The sequence below is a fragment of the Amaranthus tricolor genome, chromosome 14, assembly GCF_026212465.1.
Source record: "Amaranthus tricolor cultivar Red isolate AtriRed21 chromosome 14, ASM2621246v1, whole genome shotgun sequence".
NCBI classification, from domain to species: Eukaryota; Viridiplantae; Streptophyta; class Magnoliopsida; order Caryophyllales; family Amaranthaceae; genus Amaranthus; species Amaranthus tricolor.
In genome coordinates, this window is record NC_080060.1 from 3,801,762 (window position 1) to 3,813,103 (window position 11,342).

Sequence of the window (11,342 nt, forward strand, 5' to 3'; positions counted from 1 at the left end):
CCTTCTACAGTTTGCATTAAGGCAAGACAAAAGTTGATACAACTATTAAAGCACAAAACGGGAAATTGATATTATCCAACAAAGAAAAAGACCTTCAACTATTACACATTTCAATTTGATACATTTGAAAACAATCAGAACCGCATACCATAACGATTGAAAATTATACAATGGTTTGAAGACTTTAGTCCGCCAATTGCGTCAGGCCTACGTCGTCTTCTCGGTTATGTCGCAAATATTTTTTGTATGCTTGCACTCAAACGAGAAGGTAATGTGAAAATATGAATGGAGTTGTGAGCATCTAAAATGGCTAAGAAACGAATACTCAACTCTAAAATGATAGAGTATTTGAAAGTCTTCAAGAAAGTGAGAAATGGTAGAGTATCATCACCATCACCATCACCATCACCATATGTGTAGTAGGCAATGTTGCTTGGTGATTGTTGGAAATCAAGGAGAAAGGGGAATAAGGGGAGATTTGCGTGTGATGGATGAATATTTGTTTGAAACAAAGCTTCTGAAATTTCAAAGCTCAGTTAAGAAGAAGGAGAGATTTATTAAGTCACGTGACACTCACGTGATGGTTAACGGGTAAAACTAACAGTCAACAAATGATAATCGTTAACAAGTAGTTATTTGCAAACATTTATATTATATTGCGTAGTTTTTTGCAAAACGATTTACATAAGGTAGTTTTTAAAAATGGGGTATAAATTATTTAGTTTCTTATAATTTTGCCTAAATTTTTTAATTTTTTAATTTTTTTCTCAATCAAGCAATCTCAGCCTTAGTTTATGTGACGGACCATTTATTATTTTCTTATTTTAATAATATTAAAGATATGTAGTAAAATCAAGATGTGGAATACTAACATTGATCACAGACAACAAAAAATTATTAATAAATATATATGTAATAAAACACTTTCCTTGGTATTTAGTTCCTTAATTTTGAAGATTTGTATAAGGTCTTTAATTTTTTTCAAGTATATTTTTGTTTAGGTTCAACATTTTACAAATCTGTATATAAATTTGTAAATGTAGCAAATTCATCCAAAATGAGTAGTTTTCTAATTCCTTTTGCCATGAATAGAGACCATAAAACTACTCGACGCTTATGAATAATCCAATCCATTTCTATTGCATATTACAAGTCAATATCATAACCTATGTTACTCGGACTCTTCATTTTGCTTACGTACTCGTGTTCGATCCTTAATCCCCTAGACATTGGTATAGCGCTTAGACATTTCATTCTAGACGTAAAATTGAATATTTAGGCGTATCCGACACTTAAACACGTACCAGTTTCCAACGTCAGTACTCGAGTCCAAGTAACATAGATCATAACTAACAATGTGATCAAACAATTTAAACATCAGCTGAAAAACAGAGAATAATGAAATTGGATGATAAATTTGAAAATTTTCATTAGGAATCATCAAAAAGTAGGATTACAAAACTAAGACTAAAAGAACAACATGTATATTACTCCATCCTTGTATGTGTGTCTAAACTCGAACTTGGTTCGAACGTTTCGGTTCGAATGATCTTGTTTTTGTTATTAACAAAGATGAATTTACTTGCAAAGAAACTAAAATAAAAGAAGTTAAATATTCCAATGAAACCAATAATAGCATAGAAATAATCAAGCCTATTATGGTTAAGGTCGCGACCTCCTAACCATGCCTTGCCATCGCTCCTACGAGTGACTTGATAAATGATGTTTACAATAGCCGTAGCCAAGTAATTTGCCATCGATAAACTAATGAAGAAGATGGAGCCAGCGACCGATCTCATGTACTCGGGCATTTGAGTAGTGAAAAACTCCATTATAGTAACCGCTGCAAAAGCTTCAGTTAAGCCCGAAAGGATTAGTTGAGGCACCAAATAACCTACATAAAGAGGAGACACAAATGAGCCTTTTCTTAAGGCCTCATTTCTCCTCTTGGACTCTACAAATGCGGCAATACCCATACATAGAATTGACATAACAATTCCGATTTTGATCCTTGCACTAACCGATAATCTCACATTACTATTCTCCGTCTTCATTAGTTTCCTCGCTAATGGGAGAATAAGGCGTTCATATGACAAAATCCAAACCGAGAGTGCAACCATAGATACAAATCCCGTCCATGCTGGTGGGATCAAAAACCTCGATCCCACCTTTCTGTTCATTTGAATTGATTGTAGAATACCAAACGTATTTTGTTGATCCATCGATACAAAACATAGAATCCCCGCCACCCAAACGGGTAATATCCCAATCAAGCTCTTCAATTGTTCTACTTGTTGAACACTACATAGTCTCCAATTATCTATCACCTTCCCTTCATCATCCAATTCATTCCGCTCATTGATCAAAGCCGCCTTATCTAAGAACTTCAATCGGTTCGATCTACTTAACTTACATATCATATGATCCATTTGCTCATCAATTTGAATGGGTGGATCATAAAACATTGGGTTATGACCCTCATGTTTATCATCCAAAATCAAGTTCCTTTTCCTATAAGATGCTACAATCACCTTAACTATGTCAAAGAATATCATGCTTCCTTTAGGTTTCATGCATATGTAATATGGGTGTCCAACCAAGAATATTATGATTGAGCAACCAAAACAAGCAGTCGGGATCGCGAACCCGATTGTCCAACTGATATTGGTTTGGATGTACACTATTACTGTCAGTGCTACTAATAGGGATATTGTGAAGGAGAAGTACCACCAGTTGTAGAAACGGGATAGCTGAGACCGCCCTCGTTCTGTTGTTGTGTCAAATTGATCAGCACCGAAGGCAATGTTACACGGTCGTAAGCAGCCTGAGCCAAAGGCTAGGACTATAAGAGCTGTGATCAGAACTGAAAGTTGCAATATTGTGGGTGGTGTGCAGTAATCAGCTTCTGGGTCACAATTTGGTGGCCTTAGTTTTGGTACTCCTGCGCCCAAGGTCATTATTCCCATTCCCTGTATTTTTTGTTTTGTTAGACTTTATTTAGTATGAATGAATCGGCTACTTTTACGGCTTATTTGGTAATCGGTACTAAATGGTGAGATTGGTAATGAAAAATTAGTGTAGTTTTAGTAAGAATATCTTACTAGTTTAATGGTCATGCTTATTTTCTCTTAATAATCTCCTTTTTTCACAAAATTTATTCCAATGCATTACCAATTGAAGATATGGTATTAAGTGGTAAGGAAAATTGTGAACGAAAAACTTTTTACCATGAGAATATTTACCATGAGAATAATACGATACATATCATAAAAATTTATATTATAAATCATTCTTATTCCCAGCATATAGCACCAATTATCAAAGGGACCTTAGTGAAATAGTGATGTTTGAAATGGAGAAATGATTTTGATTGAAAATGTTTTCAATTGATGAAATTTTCATAATTAGCTCATCATTTTAAATTCTTGTCAAATCAAACAATGTATATCCTAAAATTCAATAATTCAAAAAAAAAAGCATTTTCTCCACAAATTAAACACCCAGAGTTTTTTAGAATCAGATTTTATCTTAATTAAAGTAAGTATTACTTTCCATCAGTAAGATCTTACGTTTAATTCTCACTGGCCTTCCTTCCCTTAGGCCATACCCCACTTTGTAAATAAGAAAAACTACTTGCTTTAAATAGAATTGTTTTCTTGTGCTAACTAAACAAATTTACATATTATGAGCATTAATTTATAGCTAAAAATAGTTATTTCAAAAATTAATCAAGAAAAAATATAATATGATTAAAAATTAATTATCATAATAATTTAATTATATTATGTTCACTCATAGATTAGGTAAAAGCACACTATTCTTTCAAAAAAGGTAAAAGTACACTATAAGTGGATCAAGTGTTGAAAAATTCAAATAAAAAAATATATTTATTTGTTGTATTATAAATGTGGTTAAAAAAAATATATATGGAGAAATTAAAGAGGCCTAGCAGAGCTAGCTTACCAGCATAGAAATAATGGAACCAATAAGTAAAGTCCAGAACCTACCCAGATAGGCATCTGATAGTAAAGCACCTCCTAATGTTAAAAAATTGGAACTTCCTGACCAAATATTCACTACATTCACCAATAATAATCCATTCATGTTGTATTTTGTTCGCAAATACACTGTTATATTTGCTATCAAACTCATTGATGCCAGCTTCTCAAATGTCTCATTTGCTGTCAATATATTAATATTAATTCAATTAATTATAAATAATATTATTGTCGATAGCAAATTTATGACGACATAGCTAGACACATTTTACACCACAAAGAGGAATCGTATGAGGATATATCCTATTCCTTTCGTTGTTTTTACGACTTTGATCGGTGTTACATAATTTGTTGTCTAGTTTGCTTTTCAGATTAAATTCGCGATTCACTTAAATGAATGAAAAAATACCCTAAAATCGGCCATAATTCCCTTTCTCCGATTTGCAATTTGCGGGAAAATTAGCGAATTACGTGACACTGAATTAGACCATACTCTTATCCAAGAAGATAAGAAGGTTGCGGTTGCAGAGATTCTTGATTTCAGAAACAAAAAAGACAAGTAGGGAGTATGATGAAAAATTAATATAAAACTGTTTTAACGTACATAGGACGACATAGTGAACATTTTGTCGCCAACTTGGCGACAAACTTTATTTTTGCGACAAAGTGGGTGGTAATAAAGGGTTTTGTCGCTAAATATTGTTGGTGACAAAAATGACGACTGAAAATTTTCATCGCCATTTCCTTTTAATTTTGTAGTGAAAAATATAGAAGATTATTGCTAAGTAGTAAGATTATTAAAAAAAATACATAAAAAATTTAACTATAAAAATTATATAAATCTCATTCGATTAGATATTAACATTTTGATTGAATAAAATTTAAATCAAAGATGATGCATGATGAACAAAAACCAGATGAAACACATATAAAGACAGGTAGTATATAACATAAAAAGTAAAAAATAGTTTACCTAAAATATATTTTACAGCCATCCACCCTCCTTTTTTCTTCATAATTTGATTGATGGGAGAAATTTTATCAACATTCTCTTGATCTATATCTTCAATCCTCATTTTAATGGAGATTTCAAGTTGAAATTGAGGTTAAAGGAAGGGAAAAAAGGGTTTGATTAATTTTTTTTTATTGTAATTGTTATAAGCAATATAAACAATTATTTACATCTTAAATATTATCAAATGAAGGTTTATGGGATCCGAGAAATATGCAATAAATATTAGGAAAACAAAATTGCAGACACCTACATATTTAAGAAAAATTACATTAATACACCACTTTGAAAAATAAATATGTTAGCTAATTCAAAATAAATAAACTAATATAGGAATATTTTTTGGTACATTTAGCTAAAAAATGCCACCTTTGACTGAAAAACGCACGTGAAACAAACTGATAGAGTGGCTACGACTCGGGACATCAGGGGCGATAAATTATCGCTTTTGTTCTGCCTGAGAGATATGACTTCAGTAGGTTGGCGATGAGTCGTGACAAATAGGGACGACTCGTCATGGCATCCTGGGGACGACTCATCGCTTTTGTTTTGGACTCCAAATGCTCTGCTATGGGTCGTGGCTTTTTGACACAGCTTAGCTACGACTCGTTTCTTTCCCTTGGAGCTTGTTTTGCTTGATCTCTTTACTTTTTTAGGGGTCATAGGCCATTTCTCCAAGCCTTCAACACTTCACCCTCTTATCACATTCAGAACCTAATAAAACTCCAATTTTCACCTCAAAATAACATGAAATTCAACATTAAACATATGAGGCAAAAATATAAATACTACTATTAAACCTATCTAAAAATCCACTAGATCATCACAAAAGGAGTACAAAAATGACATGAATAAGTGCAAATAATTGCACCTATCAAATAAATATGACCTACTACAATAGGTTTCTCACTTAAAAAGATTTTAAAAACGTAAAAATATAAATAAAAGGAAAATTAGTTCTAAAAAATGAAAATCACGTACGTCAACTTCCCCTTCTCACTCACTCATGTCATGGCCGGTACTCGCCTAGGGTATCAAATAATAAGGGGTCTCAAATATTAAATAGAGTAATTTAAATCCGATTCTAAGTAATATTTTTTAAGTGATTTATTTATGAACTTTTTTTTAATGTGTATGAAGTAATTTTAAAATATAATAGTATAATATATTTTGTCTTGAATTATTTATCTTGAAGTGGAAAAATTTTATCTCTTCATATAAATTATAATGAAAGCCTCCATTTAAAAATATATTATAAAAATAAATAGAGCTTCCAAAATCTTTGTTGTGCCCCTAAATTTCACTCTACCATTAATGAAGGTTTCATAACTAGGGAAATATGAACATGGAGGAAAAATGAAAATGGTGGAGACATGATGGAGGTGAGATATGGTGGTATTGGTACAAGAGATGGTAGCATTGGGCATGCGAAATGAGATGGTGTTTGTAATAGTTTTCTTTTATTTATTTAATTTTTTGGGAAATTTACTTAAAAAAATCCACCTATAGGTGGTTTCCTTAAAACAATTCAATCTTTTGATTTTTTTTTTTTTTTAATTCCACATTTGCACTAAACTTTCTTTTAAATAACTTTTATGTTTTTGTTACCTAAGATAGTCGATTTTTTTCTTTTTTTTAAAAAAAATACATGTCACATTCTGATTTATTGATCTATTTAAAATAAAAAACTAAGGAGACACTACTATCCACCCCTCCCTCCTCCAAGATCGACCTCCACCTTTCCGGCAACACCTCCTGCAATAAACCACTAGCGGCTAGCCTATCCACACCCATTCAAAAATCGACCAGAAATTCTTAGAAATTGTACATAAGAGAGTAACTTTTATGGGAAATTTCAATTGGAAAATTTTCATTTTCATCAAATTTGGTAAAATTTCAAGAGTAAATTTTGTCCCCAATTCAGGCGAAGTGGGCTGCAGTTTGCAGGTAAGAGGTTTGAAAGGAGAGGCTGATGGGGAAGGTTGGCCTATGGGGAGGGCTTGTTCGTGACTAAAAGATGAGGGACTGTATTTTTTTATTTTTTTATTTTTTTTTTGCTTTTTAAATTTAAAAATAAACTAAAGACCTATCCAAATATGACATGTCTTATATAATTTTTTTTTGTTTTATTGTTAAAGGTTAACCCGTTGAATCGATTAAAGTTCATTTAGCCCTTTAAAAGAAAATATGGTGCAAAGGTTAAAGTTTTAAAAAATAATCAAAAGATAAGATATTTTTAAAAAAAAAAAAAATCACCTAGATGTGGTATTTTCAAAAATAATTTTTTTAGTTTAAATTTTTTTAATATGAAAACAAAAAACTCTAAACAAGTTTGTAAGTCGAAATCCTTATTTTAAACAAGTTATGTTCAAGTTAAAGAGTTTTCAATTCATTTATATATATACTTTCTTCATTCCACTATATTTGTTAAATTTGAATTTATATGTAATTTTATGTGTTATTTTGATTACTGATAAATTGAACTATGTATATCTAAAAATTATAAAAAAGTTAATATCGGAAAAATATACAATTAGACGATTCAAACAAGATTCCACTTGACAATATTTTTTGAAACATGGGGTGCTTGGACCCCAACAATGACAAAAGTAAAAATGTAAAAGTTGATGAAAAACTCTCAAGCCAACGAGCCATACATCTCACAATACTAATACATAGAAGAACACTCTCAAGTCTCTACAATGTAGTAAGCCTCTCACAATATGTTTATATGTGTTGTGGACTTGTGGTGATTTGATTCTAAGAATGATGTACCTTTATATAGGTGCTCATACATCATTCTAGAATCCTCATTTAACTCGCCATCAATAGCACATTAAAACCCAACATTTAACATAGTAATAAATTCTAATGATGCATGACAATTATAAGACTATATTAAAGCTCACCATTGTTCCTAGTTTAATTGCCCCTTCAACACACCATTAAGTGTCTTTTATCACACCCTTAATGTTGCTCTCAACATGATGTGTCTTCGAGTTATTGAGTCACTACCATCACACATAGATAATTTGGCACTTGCACTAACAATCTCCCCCTCAAGACCAAAATTACTTCTATCACCAAAAGTCACCCTTTTGGGTGTCCCAATCAAAACATTAACATAGGATTTAAGTCTTGGCTCCCCTTCAAGACTAAATCCATCAATAACTCTCTTTGTACCTCACCCATTATGGTAGTCACCATCCACAAATGTCACTTTCTTTTGTGACTTGAGTCTTGCACCACTCTCAACATGATTCAAGTCTCCACTCCTTAGCAACACATGATCATTGTTGCCCATAACTCCTTTTAAATGCACTAAGCTTCCTTTTGTCACTTTTGAAACCCCATCACTTTGAATTTTCATGGTATACCCAATCTTGTCTAATCTCCTCCTTGAAATTAGATTCCTCATCATCTTAGGAATATATCTCACACCCCTAAGCCTCCTCAATAAGTCATGTTGCATTCTCAAATGCATCTCTCTAATGATTTCTTTCACAATTTTCTCACCACTAGGCAAAGTCACCCATTCATGTTCACAAGCCATCACCCTTGTAAACAACCTTTTGTCTCTACAAATATGATATGAGTGTGTAAAATTAAACACCCAATCACCATTATCACATTTGGCCAATAGCACATAACCATCATCAACATCACAATTAGCTTCATCGCAAGGCCCTTATCACAAATGTTTGGGAACACATCATCCTTCTCAAAAGGAATTTATCTCTTCTTTCCTTTGAGTTCATCATCATCACCAACCTCTATCGTTGGCTTCTTCATCTCTTTCAAAAGCTTCAAGTTTTGAAGGTCTCTCTTCAACTTATTACAATTATATTGAATATGGTCTCTCTTGTGGCAATGGTAGCACACTTTATCCCCATACCCAATTCTTGCCCTCTTGATTCCGGTTTTCTTTCTATTATCCCTCTTTCATGGATTTTCCTCAATGATTTTACCATCTCCATAGTTGGACTCTCATCAACAATCATATCAAACCCATGGTTAATACTTCCTCACCATTTGTACTACCCTTAGTAGCACCCTCAAGTTTTTCAATTCTCAATTACAAAGACTCTATTACTAGTCTCTGCTCTACAACCATTGTTAATAAGTTCTCCTTCTCTCTTGGGAACTATATTAACAAACTCCTCATCTCTTGCACACTTAGTGTTTTTCTCTCCTCAAAGGTTTCAACAAACCATCCAAACACATTTTACCTTTTACTATCTTTCTTCTACCTTTCTCCAAGCTTTTCCTCACTCCATAACCGTAGGAAACACGCCAAGCTCTGATACCAATTTAAAGAGGGGGTGTTTGGATCCCAACAATGGCAAAAGAAAAAAATGTAAGGTTGGTGAAAAACATAATGTAATGTGTACGAAAAAAAATTTAAATATTGACATTATTCTTTGTTCAAGCTTATTTTATATATTGCTGTTAATGTGTAAGAAAAAAAAATTTAAATGATCTAATAACATATTTTCATAATATTAACATTTTATAATTTTAGATATGCATAGTTTAATATATAAATAGTTAAAATTACATATTAAATGTAAAAGTTAAATATAGCAAGTGAAATTTTTTTTTTTGGAAGAAGAAAAAATTTTTCATTGATCAATCATAAAACATTTACAGGATAGAAGTCCAGGCTGCCATCACTGGCTTCAAGTTGCATCAGATTGCCAGAGAGGCACACCTTCTAGGAAGGGTTTCCAATCTGCACTCTTCATGTGCAAAAAGACAGGGGATGGTCTCAAAAATCAAAATAGAGCAAAAGTAGACACTCAAAAATCAAAGCTATACATGATTGATGGTCCTATACATCTAAATAGCATCTCTATCAACTTCTTTAGCACAGATAAAGGAGGATCGTGTCTTTACTTCTAACTTGATGTTTTTTAGCATGGTCTCAATGGATTTAACTTTAGCTAGCCATATGGCTTCATTGCGGCATTGCCATATATTGTATACTAGGCAGCTTAGTGCAATGCATATTATTTTCCTTCTTGCCACTAGGACTCTCCATTTTTTTGAGGCTAGATTGCTAAGAGAAGAAATGTTGACATTTGAGCCAAGCCATGCCATTGTGGCATCTAGACATTTTTTACTGAATCTGCAGGCAAAAAAGAGATGATTGATTGATTCACTATTTTCACCACAAAGGGGACACAGGTCATCGGGGGTTACACTTATCTTAAGGAGCCGATCTTTGGTCTTTAGCTTGTCGAGGAAAACGAGCCAAAGGATGAATCTTGTTTTTGGGAGTGCAGTTCTAGACCACACCAGCTTTGCCCATGTCACCTTTTCTTGCGAGTTGTGCAGATTTTGATATACCTCATTTATGGCATAATTTCTGTGTTCCATCCAAGCCCATAGCTTTTCTTTCACATGACATATTTTCTTGAAAGTCCAACTTGAGGTTATAGATGGGTTGAAAACTTTCCATTGTCCCCCTTTCATGTAGACCTCATGAATCTACTTTACCACAACGAGTCATGCTTCATGCTAACATGCCAAGAGATTTTCCCTATCACGACTAGGTTCCAACTTTCAAGATTCCTTACGCCAAGGCCATCAGATTTTTTTGGGGAGCAGATTTTGGCCTAGCTAAATCCCAGGGGTGGTGGTGCTAGCATCTTCCCTTTAGAATTTCTTGAGGAGGATGAACATCTGGCACCAATAACTAGATATGCTCATGAGAATTGCATTTACCAGGTGCAGTCTTGTTGCGTATGTTAGATATTTAGCATGCCAGATTCTATTTTTTCCAGTCATCCTATCTACAAGAATGTCACAGTCTGCAGCTGACAGGTGTTTGGAGGACAAGGGGACACCAAGATATTTCATTGGCAGGTTTCCAAGGGGGAACTGAAACTGAGCAGACAACTCCTATTTCTGGGTGATGCATATACTTGCTAGGAACATGGCAGATTTGTCAAAGCTGGTTGTGAGACCGGAAGCCTTAGAGAAGGAATCGATGCTCTCCACCAGAATCTGGATGGACACAGAGTCCTCTTTTTGCACATCACATCAGGTCATCTACAAAGATGAGGTGATTTAGACCCAATTTTTTGCATCTAGCGTGATATTTGAACCTGCTCGATCTACTAGAGGCTTTCAGAGTTCTAGAAAGGTACTCCATCCCTATGACAAAGAGAAGGGGAGAGATTGGGTCCCCTTGTCGGATATCTCTTCTTGACTGAAACAACTGAGAAGGTTGGTCATTTAGCATAATAGCAAATTGAGCGGTCGATATGCAGGTGTAGACTATGCTGACTAATTTTTCAGGAAATTTCAGGGCTATCATCATGTCTTTA

The 11,342-nt window shown here is 33.5% G+C and overlaps 1 protein-coding gene across 1 annotated transcript; it reads right to left on the reverse strand.

The window, feature by feature from the left end:
* Positions 1-867: 867 nt before the first annotated feature.
* On the reverse strand, positions 868-4,307 carry LOC130799841 (protein NRT1/ PTR FAMILY 2.8). Its single transcript, XM_057663095.1, has 2 exons — positions 3,964-4,307; positions 868-2,969 (listed from the first exon to the last, which is right to left on the reverse strand). Exons 1-2 carry the CDS (start codon positions 4,150-4,152, stop codon positions 1,488-1,490), a joined length of 1,671 nt encoding a protein of 556 aa, XP_057519078.1. The 5' UTR covers positions 4,153-4,307; the 3' UTR covers positions 868-1,487.
* Between the last annotated feature and the right edge of the window lie 7,035 nt (positions 4,308-11,342).